The sequence below is a fragment of the Triturus cristatus genome, chromosome 7, assembly GCF_964204655.1.
Source record: "Triturus cristatus chromosome 7, aTriCri1.1, whole genome shotgun sequence".
Lineage (NCBI taxonomy): Eukaryota > Metazoa > Chordata > Amphibia > Caudata > Salamandridae > Triturus > Triturus cristatus.
The window spans coordinates 1,440,855,563-1,440,877,842 of NC_140590.1; the positions used below are offsets into that span (position 1 = coordinate 1,440,855,563).

Sequence of the window (22,280 nt, forward strand, 5' to 3'; positions counted from 1 at the left end):
AATAAGTGTCTAAATACAGTATTAGCATCAGCAGAGGATTGCGGTCGCGTGAGTTATAGTTGCCTGCACTAACTATAACGTGGAATTTCATTGGTTTTTTACGAGTGAAATGTACAGCTAACTATAACTTGTGTGAAACCTATGGTTTTTTCAGTGAATTTGCAAGGTTTTTTAAATGCTAATTCCTAACTATAACGTGTGTGAAACCTATGGTTTTTTCAGTGAATATATATATATATATATATCAATCAAAAAGTCTCCTGTAGCGAGAGGTACTGTTTTCTAGAATTGATACTGCAGCAAGGCACAAGGGCCCTTCTTAATAGAAAGCGACTAACAAAATATTTTGTTGAAATTATGTTGTAACCAGGAATTTAAGTTAGGTCAGTAACATGTGGGTCACTGATAGGTAATGGCAGTGAAACCCTTCTTGGGGGTTCGCATAGGAACCTGGAAGGAGCCACAAGGTCGACGTCCCATGGGCTCCTCACATAAGGTATTCATATCCTGCAGTTCAAGGGTTGTGAACAACTGTGGTGGGCACAATATTGGACCAAGTAACATCTCCCAATTCAGGACTCTCACGCAAGTCATTAATCGAACCGGTAGCCTCTGTTCATGCGTCAGCAGCCATATAGTCTGTGCAGACGCTGAAGTACAACCCAACAGAAACATGTTTAAGGAATCAGGAAGCCTCCAAGCAGTTGTAATGTTTTGTGGAAAGGCTGATGTTGCACTTATCGGTGGTATCTCCAGACCCAGTTCTTAGGCACTCCTTCCCAGCTGATGGACCTGGATCATTATCTTTTATCCATCAAAGCATAGGTGACTGCAAGTTATCAGCAGATAAAAACCAAAGCAAAATAGAGCTACTCTTTAGTCAGTGTGCAGAATGGCTCAGCAGGTTCAACCATTGTTTGTTGAAAGGCTTCTTGACACTCCAGACCCTTGTATTAATCACAAACTTGGAACTAATCCCACTGCTATGTTCTAAAGTTTGTTCTTAAACCATACCCTACTCCACCCGAATTATTCCACTTCTAGCCTAAGTCACTTTGCACTCCGGTGGCTCCCTAAGATCCATGTCATATACTTACTAATGCAGGCACAGAATTCAGAATTGTAATTACTACTGTATCCAATGATGTAGGTCCTCAAAAGAATCCGTGCTGATTAATAACAACAACTATTGTACAATTTTGTGCTGTGGCTTTCCAAATGTGATCTGAGAGTCCCTGTATTAAAGTAAACTGGTAAACAGAAATAGGCAGAGCTTAATTTGAACTGGTGGTTGCAGGTGGGGCCCACCAGAACTAATTTTTGGGGATCAGCACTTATTTTTCCTTAAAACGACAAAACGGGGAAAGAAGTAGGAAGACAAAGATGAATAAACAGTGCCAAAGAAAGAAAGCAGGGATACAAAAAAGAACATAAAAGAATAAAGTTAAAGGGGCAGGGAGTGTAAGAGGCATGAGATGGTATCAAGAATGCAGCCTTAGTATCTGGTACCACCCACGCCATACAATAGCACCAGCTGTGAGTTTCTAACTAAAGTGTTGGACCCCGTTGCCTCTCTTGAAATAACATAACATATATTTGTAAAGCGCTCGTTCACCCAAGGGTATCTTGGTGCTGAATAACAGATGTTTATTGTTACCCAACTCAATCGTACTGGACTGAGATTGTCTTCATTTGCTTGTGGACGCATTTCCCTTCGCTTCCATCAGCCCAAACCCGTGTATCGGAACAGACATCTTTATTTGAGTCTGCAGTTTTTTTCTCTGCACTTCAGTGGTGTAACATGCCTGGGCCAGGAACAGAAGCCGAGTGGAGAGTTCACACTGTCGCTCCGACTTTCATGATTGCAGGTGGGTCGCACAACTCCTTCTTGATGATGGGTTTTAAAGCCCTGGTGCCAAGTTTACTGTGTGAGACCATGCTGTCAGAATCAGGGGGCTGGAAGAAGAAAGAGCCAAGTGTATCCGCAAAGTCTCACAAGTGGTATCAAAGCCAACAAGGCAGTGGAGGTTTTGGTACTAGCGAGTGAAAGAGAAGTAGTTCTCTTCTCGAGCTTTCAAGACCAAGGTTTAGCAACACGATGCTCTGTGTGACTAAAGAATAGCAATTATGTATCGTTCGAACCTAAAGCTGTCATCTTGTTTGATTCAGTGCCTGGCCTCGTCTGGGTTTTTTATCATCACTCCTTTGCTTTCCTTTTGCCCTTTTCTCTGACCTACACATAGTAAAAAAATGACCAATCTTTTTACAATTGTTGCATCTTTTGCCTTGAGCTGGGCAATTAGGAAAATTTCCCACATGAAATTTTGAACCACACCTGTAACAAAAAATGTTAGGTCTACGCTCATACACTTTTTTATCTTTAAAACGATTTTTTACAGCATTAATCTCAATTTGGTTACTATTATCAGACGATAAACTCATAACATTGGCGTTATTTGGTGCACAAGCAGTCTCGGATAAAATTCTTTGTGATGTAACAGAGCACTCAATACTTTTTGCAATAACCACAACTTCATCCAAGGTTGGGTTTTTACAAGTCAAAATGCGCTCCTGTATTTTTTTGTTGAAACAGTTAAATACTAATTGATCCCTGAGTGCAGTATCTAAATAGGATCCAAAATCACATTTTGTAGCCAAAACCCTTAACGTTGCCAAATAATCCTCTATAGATTCTTCTGATGACTGCTTTCGTTTAAAAAAAACATGTCTCTCAACCATTATGGAGGGCTCATCTTTGAATTGATTACCCATGCGAGCTAAAGCTTCCGAATATACATTCCAAGAGTCATCAGAGGTCGGATGTTGAACAGAAGGTAGGCTATCAAATAATTGTTGGCCGGCATCACCAAGATGATTAAATAAAATAGCTCTTTTCCTTGAAGAAGAGTACTCAAGAGCATCAATTGCTTCCAAATAATTAGTGAACACCCTTAACCACTTGTGCCAAGGTGTAGGTGGCTTACCTGCAACCTTCAAAAAAGCTGGTGGAGCCACAATGCTCTCATTGGAATTAGGCATTGTGAAAACTAAAGGTTTCTTTTTTTTTTTTTTTTTAAACTGTTCTTTCACAGACTGTGTCCGGAAATATGCAGAGAAAGAAAAAAAAACGAGAAGAAAAAAAAACGATCAAAAAGTATGACGTGGCTCCAATGCTTTCCAATACAAACTATCCCAATCCAACAAAATGGCCGCCCAAACGTGATGATGTAATCACGCGTTGCCGTGTCACAGACGTTCGACGTGAAGCAGGAAAGCAGGCTTTCGAAGAATCAGCTGGAATTAGAATACCAGCGCGGACCACGCAGCAGCATGCGCACAGAATCCAGGGAGCAATTCAAATCATGCCCAATCAACCAACAGGCACGAAGTAAGCCGTTGAATTAAAAAGACGGGTGAGTGAAATAATCGTACTCACAAGTGTCAAGTTGCATTAAATGCCAAAATACACAGGATGCATCGGTCGGTGGGTCTTTTATCCTCTTCTTTGTAAATTTGGATGTGAAAATCGGTTAAACGCTTCCTTGAATCGACAGCGTTCTTGCCAAATGAATCCCAATCCTAGCGTCGCCAAAATATGTAGTATGCGTCTTCCAGCAGTAAAGATAATAAAGAACTCCAGGAACACAGGAAGACGTTAAAATGTTAGGAGGTTTAATCCAAGTACAGCAGACCCACGACGTGCTCTATTCGCAACCAAGTCTTCATCTGGATGTCACACACCGACATTCCAGAATCATACTAAGTCACACAGAACACTCACATGAATTCCACATCTTAAAGCAACAACAACCATAATAAATGAATTACATTAAATACACACTTACTACACTAGGCAAGACAATATCCCTTCCGGTGCATTGATGCACAGGCAGAGACATCCAATAAAAGAGCTACATCGTTAGGAATAGTGAATCTATACAAAGCTACGTATACCTAATTTCACAGTATTGTGGTAGTCAATATTTTAGATGCGACATTTTTTGTAGCGCCATATTCTTCCACACAATATTCTGACATTAGCCTTATAAAGTGCGCCTCCCAGAGGAGGATTCGATACTTTCTCTTTTTGGTTTTCCTTTACTCCCTTGAGTTAGGCTTTCATCGGACTCCTCTGGCCACACTGAAAACGCACCACTCAGAAGCACGCACATTTTAGATCACCTGTCCATTAGCTCCTCTGCACGAGAGATGTGCTCGCGCCCTCACAGCAGCTTTGCAGTCATTGCTAGAGCGGGGCGGATATGAATCCTGTTCTGTTACCGAAGAATAATGGCTGATAGGACTGGCTGCTTCATTGGCCCTCTCTGGGTTGATGTCACAAAGTGCCTCATTGTGACGTAGGATGTCGATGCTCTTCACACAGACTCCCAGTGAAGAGATATGATCACATGGTGACGTCATAATTTATTTGACTTGCTGAGTGTCCGCTTTAGGACACCGTAGCATTTGTGTCGTCACGCGTCATCAGCTGGCATTTCTGGAATGTTTCCAAATTTCAGTTGGTGAACAGAAGTCAGCTGATTACTGAGCTTATCGGACGTGCACTGCTTCCTGTGCGACATGGCCCTCTTTGAAGTATGTATTGGATTTTTGAATAAAGACACGTTTTATATGAATTGCGTGTGAAGTGTCTTTACAGGTGAACACTGCAGTGAGCTTAAATTCTTGGATGTAAAACTCCGACCTGTTGTAGTCCATTTCAACATCCCCCAGGAAATGGCAGGCAGCCTCGGATGACTTTATTTGTGTTATTGGTAACGTGTGGTGAATCCTAATGTGATGGATAACAGCAGTGCATAGCTTCTCAAATCAGCATTCTCATTCCTTAGTTTGTGTTTTATTGCATGGCAGGTATAAATACAATTCAATAAAATACATATATTTTAATACATTCATGGATTATATTGGAATTTTAGGATTTTGTATGACCTCAAATATTGACTGCTTTGCAGTGGTAAGTAGGCAGACATCTATGTATGGTTTATATTTAAAAAAAATTTTTTTATCATATACTCACATTAAAAAGTATGACATTATTGTAAAGTTTGTACCTCCTCTGTGACAGCAGAAAGGGTATCATATCAAGAAAAAGGACAGACCTTCCTATGATGAAGTAGCATCATCGCACCTCTTCTATGCTAATCAGCACCTCAACAGTTTTTTTAGGACTTGCTTCTTGCTTTTTTCTGTTCAAAAGAAGGAGTTCTGGGTGTCAAGAGCTGGGTAGCTTGATTTGCACGACTCACAATGAATAAATGTGTGGTGTACCTCAAGATATTTTCCATGGGCTAGCGGGCACATACGTTTGGGGTGTAGTACCAGAATATCTTTGTCCGAATGTCGCCTCGCATACGTAACGTGTCTGGAATATTTTTTTGCAAAATATCACCCTATTGGAGTTAATAATAGAAAATCTACACCCTATTTTTGAAAATAATTTTTAAGGCACAATATTTCTGGTGGGCGATGTTTATGTATATGGTAATCTGAGATACATCCAAATCTGTACATCTGGCTGTAATAATCATCAAAATTTAGAGAGTGGCAGGCAGGATGAGGGGGCAGAGACTCACTCTGATTTCAGGCTGAAGGTCAGGCTTGTTGCTTCTTTTCTCTTTCCAGGCAGATGTACATGGGTGACCTTTTTTCATTAATCAATGCAAATTCCTGCCCAGAAGCTCCAAAGCGTACATTAGTAAATAATCTTTCAGGCGTGAGGTGGGGGCCATGTGCTCCTTCATGATGTCTGCTTCACTTATCAAAGACAGCAGGGATTTAGCATTTAATTTCCTCATTCAGTCACTTACTTTCTCTTTCTCTCTCTCTCTCTCTTGCCCTTGTGTATGGAAATCTTCTAGAATAATTAGTAACCATGACGACGGAGACGGACCCAGATTCTGAGTTGAAGAATGCCCATGAGGAGCCACCACAGCAGCTAGAAGTGGCAGCAGCGGTGGTGCCATCAGCGGCCTCCACGCCAACAAATCCAGGGCCACGGGCAAACAATCTGGATGCCCAGGAGAAGTCAGGAGCCAATGCTGACTCATCGAAAGGCGAACAGGTGCGTGCCCTACATACCATGTGAGCAAAGGGTGCTTTCCATATATTCACCTACTGACTTCTGCTTACATTTGGTTGGATTTTTTTGTGAATCTCATTTCCTTGTATCTTATTTAGATGCGTTCCATCCCCTTCTTGCGTTTGTCTCTATCACTGGCATAGCTTCTCTACCATCCTTTTGATTGGATGACTTGTATCCTTACACTGCCTACATTCAGGGAACTACATAAGAGGGCATGTGTTTTCCTGCTCTCTTCCCTGTGTGCTACTCCCCATTACATCGCCACCCCTTGCACGCTCAGTGTTCCTCTCCAAATCCAAGCTCAGCCAGTTGCGAAACACAGGCACCCGCAGCCCCCGCGGTGCGGGAGGGGCAAGCTCCAGGGGCCCTTCAGCACAGTACTCTAGCCATGAGCTCCTGGTGGATTCCGGAGGGGGCCCCTTCAAGTACCTAGCAGGGGGGGCCCTCAAGTTTCGTTACGGCAGTGAGCTCAGCTGCTGGTTTTCTCGCCCCTCCTGCTCGTCTTGTGTGGGTAGGTATTTTATCATTAGCCTACCCCTCACTTTAGTTGCTTTTCCTACCTCCTCATTGCTGCAACAGCTCTGGGGTGTTTACTTTATAAGCCCACATACAATTCCTTCCCGGTCCTTCCCCCTTGCTTAGCTTGTTTAAAAAAAATATTTTACTCCCACCCCAACTCTTCTGTTGATCACCCTGCGCCCCTTGCTGCTGCTCAGTCGCATTCACATTTTACCACATACCCGCTTCACCATTGTTCTCCCACCGATGCCCCTCTCAAAATACTCAGGCCTGTTGCGTGTGTAGGTATTTAGGTATTTATGTACTGCACCGTGTGTCTGACGTCACTGAATTTCACTCTTTGTGTATGACATCACTGTGGATCAGTCTGTAAGTATCACATCATTGTTTATATCAGTGATGATCTCTTTGTTTGTATGACATCACTGATGATTCCTGACAAGAAATAATCTCAGGTGTGAATGCAGTACACTGAGGATTGGTGAGATATGTTAAGAATTGATCCAGTCGCGAGGCAGAAGGGCTAGAACTAAGCCTGGCCAGCTTCTGCTTATGCGTCAAACATCTACACCACGATAGAATCTACAAAAGAAAGCAATCATGGTGAACATTACTGATTGCCAGTTTGTGATCCTGCTGCAAACACCACAGACGATTAAAGGGCTGTCACCCACATCGCTCTTTGGAACGGGGTAGTACCATACGCAATCAGTGATTCTTTGTACAGATGCCCTAAGCACAATCACAAATAAAGAGCTTCCTTAATCAAGGTTGAGCCCCTCCTGACGTATCTACATTCCGGGTGAAGTGTCAGTGATGAAGCATGCTACAACAGTGCTGTGGGGGAGAGTCCTTGTAAAAAAGCAGACATGTCTGTAGTGTTTATCTGGATCCCAAAATACCAATCACCAGCATGCTCCTTGATTAGTTCTTAACCTCTTCAGTGCCCATGACGAGATAGTCTCGTCATGGAGCACGGTTGCGCTGTGCCCATGACGAGACTATCTCGTCATGAACCCCACCCACTAGTGCAACGCCCGGCACAGGAGGGGGAAAGGGCGTGGCACTGAAGGGGTTAATAGAGGCCTATGTCACGGCACAGATGAATATGTCTTAGATCCACTTTGTGTGTCTGATGTCACAGAGGACAGCTAAGTATGTTTGACAGCACAGAGGACTGTGCGTGCGTGTGTATTACTTCACTGAGAATTGCTAAGTGTGTATGACGTCACTGAGGACCACTCGGCACAAATGACATCACTCAGTACAAGTAATCACCGAGGACTGCTCGGTCTGCATTGGTGTACACTGATGAGCAATGCTTAGTATGTGATGCATCATTGGGGCAGCGCTGTTTGTATTCTACTACAGCGCACTGTTGCGTGTGTGTGGTTGTGTGCATGTGTGTGTGTTATCACCAACACCAACAGTGAATAATGATCTGTAGCCAGGGTCGTACTAGGAAACATAAAAGGCCTGGGCACCAAAATAAAAGTGGCCCCCTATTAGCGAATCGGAGAGCTAACAAGGTGGTCCATGTTTGAAAATTGTGGCAGTTGTACAGACAGCCTGTCTAGGTGTTATCCATGGGAGATTGTATTCAATTGTGCTTGCTGCAGGCAGTGTTTTCGATAATGTCAGGGAAATTAACAATAAAAACTGGCACACCAGACCATAAAACATGCCCAAAGGCGGCCAAAAATCTGGCCCACATTTTAACCAGTTAGACAAGCCTTTCAGACACTGCCAAAGAGCTCTGTAGGCCAGTCCAAAAATGTTCGGTAGCACGGTTCATCTCAAGTCTCACTAGTGCAACAAATTAATTGGGTTATGGTCATGAAAGTTAAGCTGTGTTAGACAGGAACAAGATTTGATATCTTGTGTACTCCCTTTACAAACACATATGCATTCTCTCTCTGTCTCTCATACACACTGCTCCCAAATCTTAATAAAGGAGTCATGATGGCTGCACAGGTATGTCCCTTCATCAAGGCAGAAGCACATGCTTCCGGGAATGTCTAACTATTGTAACATCACTGCAGAAATAGGTGGGAAAATATCAGGGAAAAAACATAGAAACCATTGCCGTAAGAGTAGCCAGTGATAGCGAAGATGCGAATAGTGCTGCAAGGCTAGTGGCAGACTCAGAGAGGAAACAATAGGTACTCAACACGTCCCAGAGACTATGGAGAGAGAATGAGAAAGATGCTTGTTTCTCTGTCCTTGCTCAACGACCTTCAGCATAAGCGCCATTTGTAGTAGGAAGAGAAAGGATGGGCAATAAATACCACCTCCCTCAGCTGGCAGTCAAAGGAAGGCTTGCTCAAGGTCTGTACCTTGGCAGGATGGCACATCTGCTACCAGGAAGAGTGAGTGAATTAGAGGAAACATTTACCTTGTGATTCAGTTTATAACAGTGGGTAGAGCTAATGGAGTTATAGTGACCTTGGCAAAATGGAAGGCACTCCAGACCCACTTACTTGCGGAGGAGCAGTTAGAGCAGCCCTGTGTGCAGACGTTCATTGGAAGTGTAGGACCAGACAGTTATCCTCTAGGCTCTTGACCAGCAGCGGCCTGCCCTTTTAGGCTCCGGGGCCACGCCCCCACCTTTTTCCTGGCAAGAAGAGTGTCTGTCAGGATAAACAAAGGTCAGCCTGACAGACACTGTTCTTGTTCAGGTCATGCAGCAAGGAGCTTAACATGTGTAAAATGCTCAGGCTGCCTGAACTGAACTTTGGCAGGCTGAGGATTTCACAGCCCTGTGGGAGGGACCTCCTCAGCCTGGCAAAAGTGCCTCAAGGCCCTCCCCCTCATGACGAGGGGAAGTGTTAGTGAATGCCTCAGAACTGGGCACCTCAGTTTTAAGCCCTGAAGTGCCCAGGGTCGAGTTTAATCAGCAACATCTCGTCACAGAGAGGAGTAGGATTAGCAAGTCTCACCGACCTCATCCTGTGACGAGTGTGGGACTGCTGCCGTCCCTCATTGACTGACCGAAGGCAGCAGTCCCATCCCTCCTGGGAACTCAAGGGCTTTCCTCTCCGGGACCTGCATGGCAAATACGTTTATGTTTTTGAATGTTTGGGGGGTGAGTGTGTGTATGTATAAATGTATGAATTTTTTGTGAGTGAGTGTTGTGTGTGCATGTGAATGCATGGGAGTGAGAGAGTGTGTATGTGTGCACCCCCCGCCCCCGGTAAAATTACCGGCCACCACTGCTCTTGACTCATCCTGTCCTATGAGACTACCTGCTTGGGATGAAGCTTCTGTCATAAGGGGTGCTGGGACACAAAAAGGTGCTCATCCACAAAGAGACAGATCTTTTCCCTTCTGAGTATAGAACTACAGACATACAAAGAGCTCCTTCTTCACCTGCTTGCTTCCATCTGTGCCAACTTTCCAGCTGGGTACAATGAAAAGGCTAGGTTACTAAAAAAGGATTCAGCAATCCTGGAGAAACATTCTTATCTTGTATAGCATTCGGTCTTGCAGACCTGCACAGGAAAGGACACACACACACACGCACGCATGTGCGCGCGCACACACACACCCATGCACACACACACAAAATTACAAGATACCAGACACCTCCACCTTTAATAATCAAGTCAATAAAACATTAATATATCTCGAGTTTCTCTAAAATATAATGTCAAGATGAAACCTCTTCCACTGTGCCTTGTCCAGGAATCCACCTGAGCGCCCTATGAAAAAGTATTCTTTTCTCTCCATTCACCTCTTCATTAAGTATCAAAACCATGCTTAAGTTAAATACCCAACCGTCTGACATCTCTTTCTTTACAATACTTGGGATTTTCACTTTGCCTCAGCCTCTCCCAGAATGATGCCTCACTTTCCTCATTCTTCTCAACCACTTTGGGCTATTGGGTAAATTTAGTCTCCCTTCACTTCAGTTCTCAAAAGGCAATCCCATAGTTAGATAACTCATCAGCTCTTCCAAACTGGTTATAGTTATCTTTGAACCAGATTATATTAACATCCTGATTTCCACTCCATTAATGAACAATGTGCCATAGGGTCCACCCTTACTTTCTGGTCCACATCCAGACCATCATCTTCTAGCTCTGTGACCATGTGCAATTTCCACCACCCTCCAGCTTTACAAAATGTTAAAGCCACCAGTTCTGTTGTAGATTATACATTAGAGGCCGTACAGTCTGTCAAATGCGTTGATGCTTGTACATCTAAAAGCACAACTCCCACATCTTTTAATCCTTTCACTGCTGTATGTTTCAACTATTCTGCTTACTCTTAGTCCCATGCTCCCCAAAGCATGAACATCACACTACTGTAATTCATCACTCACACACTCCATGCATAGAGCGCTCTGTTAGATACCCCCAAAATATTTTGCAATCCTGGGTCTTCTTTCAACGCCCAGTCTTCCTGTACCTGTGGACAACTGCAGGGAAGCATTCCTTGGTTGCCTATCATTTCCAGGAAGTGATTACACATTTTGTTGATGCCAAAAACATAAAGACATGAACCGTCACATACTGCATGATTAATGATAACCTAGATACTTTACCAACATTTCAATGCCAAGGATACTTCCTAGATGGATCCTTGCTTCTGCCAATAATGAAACACAATGCTTTGCGATAACCAGCATACCTACACATCCTGTGTCTTCAGAATGCATGGCATTCGTGAGCTGTGTGTATGTGGCATACTACCATGCATACAATGTCCTTATCTGTTTGTTCTTGTGCACAGTGTTGGGTGCTCATGCTCTACAAAAATGCAACTGTAGCGCATAAGTCTCCGACAGAGGTGTAAAAAGGAGATGGAAAATTCGCTAAGGGATCAAGGACATATCTTGCATCTTGCAGCAGCATGTAACGTTGTACGATAGAAATATGCAGGGAAATACATCGCATGCCTTAACCACGCATTTTTTACCCCGCATTGTTTTACAACGCTTATGCTTTCACAGCATATGCCATTACCGCGCATTATATATATAATAGCTCTGCTCCTGAATACCGAGAAGGAACAAAAAGTCACTGGCAAAAGGTGATGAGGAGAATACTGTGGAAATGTGCCCTACCTGTAAATTTCAACTGCTTTCCAGTGCTTATGAGGCGAAGCCTTGTCTTATTCACCGTCACCGGCAATCCTAAAGAACAGAAAAGAGGACAGTATTAGGCTTGTAATAATACTACCCGCTGTTTTCAGCAGCAGGTAAACTTGGAATCAGCTTGTTATATAGCCTGTAACTTGACTGTGGTGAAATTTGTGCTTGAGAGAATGGTGATCCAGCCGTGTGACATCCACAAATATTCAAGTGGAAGGCGACTGTTTATTTTGTTCCGATGTGAAACTGTGCATGTGAGAAGGTAGAGGTGACTTCTGCTCCAGTGAACATAAATAGGTGGGAGGGTGGTGAAGGAAACATTTCTTTGCTACTTTTGCACTAAAACTTAGAACTGATAAAGAAGCAGGAGAGAAATGGCGGCCTTGTGGAACAGTTTAGATCAGAAACGATGCAGGGATTAACAGCTCTATAAGCAAAAAAACCTATTTTTTCTGCGATGATCCCCGCATCTATAGACTCGAGCTGTTCTTCGGGTTATTCATAGCGCTCTCTACTGCCTCTAGTATAGGTGCATTAAGGCTTATTCTGCCTTAGAAGATGTACCTTGTTAAGCTCTCCTGAACAGTAGAACCCCCTCTATTGAACAGGACAGGGCCACCATGATCCAATCAGAGGCGTAGCTAGACTTTTTGCCTTTCAGGACGATCCCTGTCATTGCTACTCAGTGACGGCCAGAGCGCTGGCGACAGACGATGATGACGGGGGGGGGGGGGGGGGGGGGGGGTCAACAGACGACGAGGGAGAGTAAAAAAAAACATGAAAGCTCATACCTTCCCCCCAGCCACGCCACTGGATCCAATCTTGGAAATGTATTGTGGTTAATCACAGTGTTTACCATGTTACGTTTGTAGATGGAATATGTGATTTTTGTTCTTTGGTCAGTTTCCTACACCTGTGTCATAGTAATAACGGTGAATGAGCTTACATTTTTGATAAGGTCATAAGTAGGTTACACTGCAATGCAGAGGCAATTGTGAGTGGTAGATTACTTCGAAAAAGGAGTTGACTTTTAGCAAAATGTGCGTGGTTGCCAATATAACAATGGAGGAGATCTAAACAAAAACTTAAGTTATGGGAATCAAAAAAGCCTTAAAGGTAATGAATAAGGTTTGCAGTTAAATTACAGCTGAGTCTGCCAAGAGCCAAACCCAAAACAGGTTTTTCATCTGGAAATTGGTAGTGTTCCGTCTTACCACGGAGTGAATTGCAGGATAACATTGAAACTATGTCGTGAGAAACTCCCCTGATATGCTTCCGCCTGATACTAGGAAGAATCTTTGTACACAAAAAACTCATGCAAAGACAAAGCTAAAAAGTCTGTATTTGTTGTAGGATATGCACAGGCAATCAAAACTGACAGAACTCAAAGAGGACATGCATACAGGCACACATGTCAACCTAATACACAATACTAAAAGTACACACGCACACATAGCATTGCCACATTTTTTGTGTGTCCTTTACAAATACATTAAAGGGGCTTAAGCAAGCTTAACCACGCATGGTAGTTCAGCCCCAGACACATCAGTAGTGCAAGGCTAACTCAATGGGGATAAAAAGATAAGGATGAACGTGCAATCGTTGCCACTAGATTGTCTGACCTCCCAGAAAACTGGAAAAAGGATAAATGGCCACAGATAAAAAATAAATAAAAAAAATAACCCATTTCAGACCATCTGCTTTTGGTCAGAACTGCAATGTTATGAGAAATATAAATACCGGCCACATTTTATTTCCTCTTGGAACTTTGTCTTCCTGAACTGCTAAAATAACTCAGTGGCTCACCTGATAATGAAATGTCTCTGCTCTTTCCTCAACCCAAGTTTGAATCCGAGCAAGATGAAGTGAATCCCACCAAGCTGCAATCCTATTGTCTCCTGTTAAACGCCGTGGAGGCGGCAAGCACTACAAGTAAATAAAATACACTTTATGTTCCAAACTAGTTGCTGTCGAACTGAAATTAAGAGAACCGTGTTTTGTTGCTGAAAAAATTCAGACATGCTGAACTAACTAACTTGAATCTGCAGGATCCCAACTTCCCAAGATGTTTTCTTATCGTGGGCTAATTACTTGTATCTGTTTTAATACTAACTTCTGATCTGTTGCCCTGGCCTCCAGATGGAATTGCAACAATCGATATAACCCTTCCCTACTGCGTACTACTGCTGCAGATTTAAAATATGCATTTTAAAATAGGAATAATTTAATAATATGTGCATAGGTGCTGAAAGTAAGGGTGCAGTGGGTCTGCAATACCCCCAAAAATAACCATGCTCGAGTTCAGAAGGTAAAGGAGGAATAAAGGTGCCTTCTAATTGTGGCTGTATCTTGTTACATTTGCTGTGGTTTACGCTGTAGGATGTAATTTTTTCCCGTGCACAATCACATTTAAATACATGTAAATGTATTGTACAAATATTTCAAAATGTACCAGCAGTTAAGAAAGCACATATCAATTACTGTTTTTGTAATTCTGAAGTGTGATGAAAGAAGAGATTTTCAATAGGATCAAAATAAAACAAGACACTTTTCTTATTTCTGTGTAAATTATAGTTAGTCGTTGAAAGCGGATTTCCGCACATTTCAGCAAAATTGCATTTCAATGGAAAGTGTGCTGTCTGTAAATGACAGTGCACTACTCTGGCATGCTATATTAATTTATTTTCAACAGTGTGTTCCTGATCACATCATTACATACTACACCTTTACTACTCTCCTGCTGATTTAGTGTGACTCATTTGCTACACATATTCTCTGTGCGATGGCTGGATTTTTCACATCTGGCTTTGCAGATATGGCAGCAGCCCTGGTCTGAAAATTGTTCCATCACCACTGAGACTATAGTAAATGGGTTGCTGGATAACATTCAGAAAAGCTTAGGGCACAGGTCATAAAGGTAAACTTAGAAATTAAGTTTAAGTTTAGACCTGAAGGCCAAGTTTAAACCTGAAGTCTAAGGGCCCACTTCACAAAAGTAAACGAAGACCTGAAGTCTAAGTTTAGACTTGTAGTCTAATTTTAGACCTGAAATCTAAGTTCAGACCTGAAGTCCGAGGGCCCAATACACAAAGGTAAACTTAGACCTGAAGTCTAATTTTAGACCTGTTGTCTAATTTTAGAACAGAAATCTAAGTTTAGACCTAAAGTTGAAGTTTAAACCTGAAGTCAAAAGGCCCATTTCACAAAGGTAAACTTGGACTTCAGCTCTAAGTTTACCTTTGTGAATTGGGCCCTGAGTAATTTAAGAGAACACCCAGACATATTAAAACTTCTCTCAGTGCGTCACCGATAAAATGGCAATGTGTCTTATTGTCTGTAGCAAACCTTGTGTAAAGGATTGTTACAGTGAAGCAGTGGCTGATGGGAGATGCCACCAAGCACATGGCTCGCCTCTGTGCAGGGCACTGCCTTCTCAGTGCCCTCAGGGCTGTTATGGAAAATGTGACAGTACTGTGACATTTTGCCTGATTTTGACAAAACCTCCAGTGCAAATAATATTTGGTCTGGTTTGCGTAGAGTTTATTGTAAGATCTCTTTCCTTCATCCTTTAAGCCTGCAGCAATGCGCAGCTTTAGTCAAAGATACCTCCTTCTTGTAGCTCTAAACTGTATGCTCTCTTCAGGAAACCTGCCTAGCTAGCAACAGATGCATATCAGAGAAAAACAGCGAAGAAAATGCTGTTGTGAAAGAACTTGTGGAGGAACGTAAAGTCCGGTGTAATGTTAAATCATCTTATGGACACAATTCCACTCTGCTGCCCTGCGCATCGAAGTCTTCTGTCAACAAAATACTAATCCATCCAAAGTCCATCTACCCACCAAACAAATGTCAAATTGTGCCTTCTGGCTTCATTCAACAGCAAAATCATTTTTACTCCTCAGCAGCACCTGGACTCCAAGCATCATTAATGTGGCACTCAAACCAGAGAAATGTACAGAATTCAAATTAAGAAGGGTAGTCAGAAGTTCGGGGAAAGTCCATTTGAGTCTTTCACTCGGGGAAAGTCCATTTGAGTTTTTCACTGTTGTGCGGATCGGTCACTTACATCAATGTTATTTTAAGAATTTTCATAATGATCATGCACATCAGGTTTAATTGTGAATATATGACGTTACAATACATGCAATTACAACGCATGCTTTTACAACTCAGTCTTTACATTGCAACTACCATTACATTGCATTATTTTACAACGCATGCCATTACAATGCACTTTTAAAAACTTACATTACAACGCATTCCATTACAACGCATACCATTACAACGCATAATACTTTTGGGACAACAGTTGGGTAAGTGTTGGATAGTGTACGGGTAAAAATTACTACTCCCACTCCAGTGAGTGCAACAGTAGGGTAAGTGTTGGATAGTGTAGGGGTAAAAATAACTATTCCCATGTACCCCAAAACCCATACCCACCCCAATACTAAAACATCTCAATTACTTACCTTATAATGCGTTGTAATGGAATGCATTGTAATGGTATACCAGAGTAATAATATAGTTTGCGAGAAATAAGCATGCGTGCAGGCAAAAGGGTAGACTAGATAGATAGGATAGATTAAGTCCTGGAGTATAGTCATGCGTTCACCGGCATATATTTGTTTATCAGTATCCTTTTGACTTCTTTCTTGAATGAGGCAGTTGAGGGATTCATTCTGATTTCAGGGGAATGGGCGTTCCAAATCCTCGGGCCATGCCTGAGAATGTTGGGTTGTAAGTTTTCTTTTTATGAAATTTTGGTGGTTTCAGCAAAAGGGAACTAGTGCTAGCCACCAGACCCCTCTAGTTTTTGTTTAAGGTACTGTTGAATAGTAATTAGAACTACTCTTCAAAAATACATTTAACATAATGCATACTTTTATTTTTTTGGAGCAACCGTGTAGATATAATTTTATTGGATTCAAAAGTGATTTTTTGGAATGAAACAGTTCTTCCCCTATAACATAAAAACAATGCTCTGTGAACTTTCTGTGTATACGCTTGTAGAAAGACTGCAAGTCCCTTGATACTATTCGGCTATCAGAGCTTGACGGTGCAAAAAACACTGCAGTTAATAAAAAATTAGCGACGTGGTATTGCTTTATCGTAGCCTCAGTCTGTTGCCAAACTTGTGTTGTCAAATTCGCTAAAATATTTTGTACTTGCCACATAGAAAGAAAACCTCAGGTTTCTGTAGCAACCGAGATCTGAGGACCCCAAAAATAGAATGAAATGCCAATGCAGCAAAACATATCCTAGTTAGCACAATGCCTGGAGGTATTTAAGGAAAACCTCCGACGACCCGTACACATATTCTTCTGAAGAGAATGAGGCAGTTCTATTAGTTTAAGTATCTCTATTTAGGGAAAGTCTATAGACACCAGTGAATTTCCCTATACTTTTCAACTTTGATCTGAAAATTGTATTTTTTACCTGAAGATAAAGTCTGGATATCTACTCCTGGCATACAACAAGCAAGACTATACATTTTATCGTCCTGAAGTGTTTTCACATCCTATATGGTGTCAAGAAAACAATTACATATATCAGAGGTTCAAAGGCAAAGAATTGCAGGTTTTAGTCTACTTACAGATGTTGACTACATAAGAGCAAAAACTGTCATCTATAGTATTGCAGAACTGCAAAACTATCAAACAGGCACCCTAGAAAGTTATTATTAATAGATATTTTAATATTCTTTCTGGGATAATGCCAGTAGTATTACAGAAGGCAATAATAAACAATTGCTTCATCTAAGAGTATTGTATGTTAATCTTTCTGTATGGCAACAGCTCATACACTAGAAAACAATTCTGTACTCAACCTGCAGACAAGCCAGTGCTATGTCCAGAGTGGTCCATTCGTTTAAACCCAGCCTCTTTAACAAGTTTTGGATCATGCAATATGTGTATGCATGCATGTGCATGCGTGAATGCATGAGTAATGTGTTTATATTCGTGCCACCCTCATGGCACGTTCACGGCAGGTATCGGGATCTGTTCAACCTCTTACCAGCTTCTATGTCATTTTAATCTCTGGGTCAGGGATCAGAGATCCTGAAAAGCAATATCGGGCTGGCCTGTGGGGTAAACAGGCAGTGCCTGATGGACTGGTCTGACAGATCATTGTGTGGGCTGGGGGTTTAGCAGTTTGTTGGCTGGTTTAATGGCCTGGTGGACTGGTATTATTGTTGATTTTCCTGTTAATACCACAAGCATTGCAGCAAACACAAACGCATACAGTCTCCCATACCTTGCAAAGTACCTAAAAAGCATGTCTTCACAAGTTCAAAATTGGCTGATTTGCAAATTTGGGCCAGTCCAAACTGGGGTGGCAAAGTGGGCTAAAGAATGATGATGGATTCAACCCAGCTGTGACTGGGGGTGAGTGTCTGAAAAGTTTCAGCACTCCGTCCAGTCCATCATCTCCATGTGTTTGCTAATGGTGACCACTTTTATTTTGGTGCCGGGCCAATTTTCTCTCCCAGTCCAACCGTGCTGAAAAGGAGTGATGTAGACATTTACAGCTGGGAGGGGTGTGTCAGACTTTCAAGTCCTATAAGGGGACCACGAGCTCAGCTCTTCTGTGCTAAGCATGGCCAGATGAGGCCCACGGCTGCCCTTGGCCTTAGCTAAATTTTATATTGAAAGAACCTTATGCGGCACGAATCTGGAGGTGTGGCAGAGAGAGCCTCTTCATGAACGTGTGGGTGGCCTAACATCAAACATTATCTCTTTTGCAGCTCAAAGAAAATTAGGTGGTACTTGAAACAAGCATTGGAATTGTCATTGGAACAAAATAAGCTAGGTATTACTGCAGGCTCACTGGTTTGCTTCGAAATTGAGCTAGTAGCAAGATTGCAGTTATTGCAAGGGGGTTGATATCCAAGTTGGTATGAAGGGGAGAGGAAATTAGAGCAAGAAAGTCTGAAGGAGAAATAGAGAGCAGGGAGATAGTAAGAGGTTGTGGGGCATAGGGAGCGAAAGTGAAAGTAAGTGAGGGATGGTGGAAGAGAAAGTGATATAGGGAGAGGTGGAAAAGGAGAAAGAGAGAGAGAGAAGAGAGAAAGTCATAAGCGTCATCTACAGGTCTCCAGGGGTCGCTGGTTGAGAAACCTGGCCTGGCCCTTGTGACCAATAGTACTGCCATTGCGACCCCTGGCCTTAGAGATGACAAAAGGACTACCTGAAACAGAAAGGCAGCAAATCCTAATGGATGTCGGTTGGGGCTCCACTTTTCTGGATTTCTGTCAATTTATTTATTGCATAAATAGTGAATAATATTATTCTCTATTTGTGTAATATTGTATTTGTGTAATAAACAATGAAGTTCAATTGGAGGGAATATGACCCAAGCTGGCAGTCCATGTAAGTAAAAAATGCATTTAAATGTATGTTGTATGCACCGAGAGAGAGAGAGAGAGAGACAGAGAGAGAGAGACAGAGACAGAGACATATGGCATGCGATGTTTCTTCTGCTACCCCTGGCCTTTTGGTGAACTGACACCCATAGAGAAAGCGAAGTCAAAAAGAAACAATGGCGAGAAAGAGAGACATAGAGAGTGGAAGAAGGGGTGAGTGAGAGAGTTCGCAAGAGATGGAAAAACATGAAGCAGTAGGAGGGAGATTGAGAGAAATGCAAGAGAATAAGCATTTTGGTACTTTTGGTGGCTTGGCCCTTGGTTAGGCTCTTAGAGCCAAGTTGGACCTTGGTTCGGCAATGGCTCTACTCCTCTAAGTAACTCTCTGGCTTGGCCACCTCTAATTTTAAAGTGAGTACATCAAATGTCCAATTGTCGTGGTTATAAATGTAAAGGAATTGCACCTCCTTATTTTCGTTTTTTAAAATAAATTATTTGTATTAATATAACAGGCAGATATACCATCAGGCATGCAATACATTCGATGAGGTTAGACATTACAGTTGGAAATCAGGTATCAGACATACCTAAGGAGAGCAATTTAGTTGTAGACCATATTTTACAACTCCTGGTTATTGTGGGTGGCGACATCAACTCAGGATAGTGTTGGGGGCGGCGTGCATAAATAGCCCCTGGAAGCGTCCCATTTGCCCCAAATCTGCATCCACTTCTTTGGACAGCCCCTACTTTCGTAGATTGTTTTTTCAGTAACCATACACCAATCCATGTCCCGCTCGCATGGTTGAAGTGTTGGCACTTGCAGGGCCCCCCACAATTTTGCAATGTTACTTTTGGCTATCATTATTCACAGGGTGGCCCAGGTTCTTTCTTTGCTGTTCAACTCCATCTCTCCCCATATATTTAGCAGGCATTATTTTAAGTCAGGTTCTATAATTTTCTCCAGAGTTTCCCCAATAGAGTGTGTTACCTGCCCCAATAGTTCTGAATGCGTGAACATTCCCAGATTGTGTGGTAAAAATGCCTTCCCGTCCACATCGTCTCCTGCATGTCGAATCTACCAGGTTTAACTTGGCAAGAGCACGACCAGAATAGTATATTCTATGCAGTATCTTAAGTTATACCAGGCTAATTCATGCAGGAATTGCCACCACTCTGGGTGAGTACATAGCCTCCTTCCATTCCTCTTCCTCTAGTTTCTCAACGTCTTGCGCCCAGCGCTCTCTGAGTGGAGTAAGGGGATCTGGGGCGTTATGAATTAGTTTTTAATAAATATACTTCAACACAAAGAGAGAAAGGGTAAATTTGGAACGACTCCTAGTCCCCTTAAAGAATAAATGTAATCAACAAAGAAAGAGCAATTCCAGAAAAGGATTACTGCTGACTCAAAAGAAAAAAGTAATTCCTTTTTAAAAAAAAAAAAAAGAACCCTCACTCACCAACCTAGTTGGTGACATGCTTCATCATAGAGTTCCCACCCGAGGGGCTGAATGCATCCCGGGTGTGCTGTGATGCCTGACTACAGCGGAGCAGTTTTTTTTGTGCAAAGTGAGTGCTCAGTGAAAGGTGATTTAAGATTGCCTCTATGAACCCTATACATTTAATGATGGGGTCATAGGGCAAGATTAAAACATACATGGATGTCCTATATGGTTGAATTGACCAATGGCATCCATGATGTACTTGTGACAAGGTCTACATGTTTCAGCCTTCTCATGCGTTATCGCAAGGCTTTCTTCAGGATCAGTGAGAACAAAGAGGTGTGCAGTCGCTAAGGTGCACCCACACTGTGCAAAGCTAACAGCAAACTTACAGTTCAGCTCACAACAATTATTTATAAGATGCAGTTGTTATGACTCTATTCAGCAAGGTCCTAGGTGTTGCCAGATACAACAGTATGTCGTCAGCATACAGGGAGATTCGGTCTTCCCATTCCTCTGTCCAGTGTGCAGCCCTCGTATTGTTAATTATCACCTATGCTAGTGGATTATTGTAGAGCAGTAAAAACCCATGCCAAAAGGTTTGGTCCAAATCCCATTTTTCCCAAAACTGCAAACAGGTAATGCCACTCAGTGGTTTTTAATGCCATTTTAGCAGCCAATGACTCTACGATTTCATTCTCCCTGAGCGTCTGTACGCGTCCCAATACCCTATGTAGTCAGCGCAGGTTCAGAGCAGTGTTCCTTCCAAGCATAGAGCCGGATTGGTCTGGGTGCAATAATTTGGGTCTAATCTGTATTAGCCGTGTGGGCAGTAGTTTCGCCAATATCTTCGCTTCCGTATTTAGTAGGCAAATGGGGCGGTAAGAAGTGCACCGACCTCTGGGTTTTACTTCTATGTTTTTGACCACGATAGTGGCCAATCGCTGGTCTCGCAAGAGGATGCCCAGCGTCTGGCTTTCGATGTACATATTCCTGAGATAGGAGGCTAGGTTTGTCGCTCCCATCTTATACAGCTCGATTGGGAGGCCATTTGGCCCCATTGTTTTCCCCGGTCAGAGTGCACAGATGGCCTGAGTTATTTTGTCTTCTGTTATGCCTGACTCTAAGAATTCTAGGTCATTAGAGCTGAGGGATGGCAGTTGCATATCAGAAAGGAGCTCTGTGGATGCTTTCCCATCAGAGGTGTTGCTTGGGTAGTAAAGGCGCTCATAAAAATTTGCAAACTCCTCCGCTATCAGCTGCGGGTCTTGGAGCATCCCCCCGAGATCTGTTTTGACTTTGGTCACTAATCTACTTGCTCGTAATATGTCTCATTACATCGCAATGCATTACATCACGTGCTTTTACAACGCGGTCGTTACAACGACTGCGACGTTAGTGCGCGATGCATCTACATCGCAAGTCATTACAACGACTTGCACTAGGGGCCGCGCTGGACTTAGGAATAGAAATAATTACTATTCCTACTCCAGTTTGCGCAACAGTAAGGAAGGTGTTGGAATTCATTTCCAATACCTCAGCGCTTCCTAGTGCAAGTCGTCGTAATGACTTGCAATGTAAATGCATCGCGTACTAACAACGTGGTCGTTCGGAGGGAGGAGCCAAGATGGCGACCGGAGCAGACGCTTGAGCGCCCGGCTCCGTCGGTCCGTGGCCTCGGACTACTATCCTGATGCCCATCCTCGCCGATTCTCGAGGTGCACCGTGTGCGAAGACGCGCTGACCGCGCTGCTGCCTTCC

At 42.7% G+C, this 22,280-nt stretch overlaps 1 protein-coding gene across 6 annotated transcripts in view; it reads left to right on the forward strand.

The window, feature by feature from the left end:
- The window catches only part of EPB41L1 (erythrocyte membrane protein band 4.1 like 1), a 595,815-nt gene that overhangs the window by 315,369 nt on the left and 258,166 nt on the right, over positions 1 to 22,280 (forward strand). For all 6 annotated transcript variants that reach the window (XM_085619170.1, XM_085619173.1, XM_085619172.1 and 3 more), the window contains one exon: positions 5,880 to 6,082. In XM_085619170.1, the coding sequence (XP_085475296.1) occupies positions 5,894 to 6,082 (189 nt within the window). In that variant the 5' untranslated portion in view covers positions 5,880 to 5,893. The remainder of the gene's footprint in view (positions 1 to 5,879; positions 6,083 to 22,280) is intronic.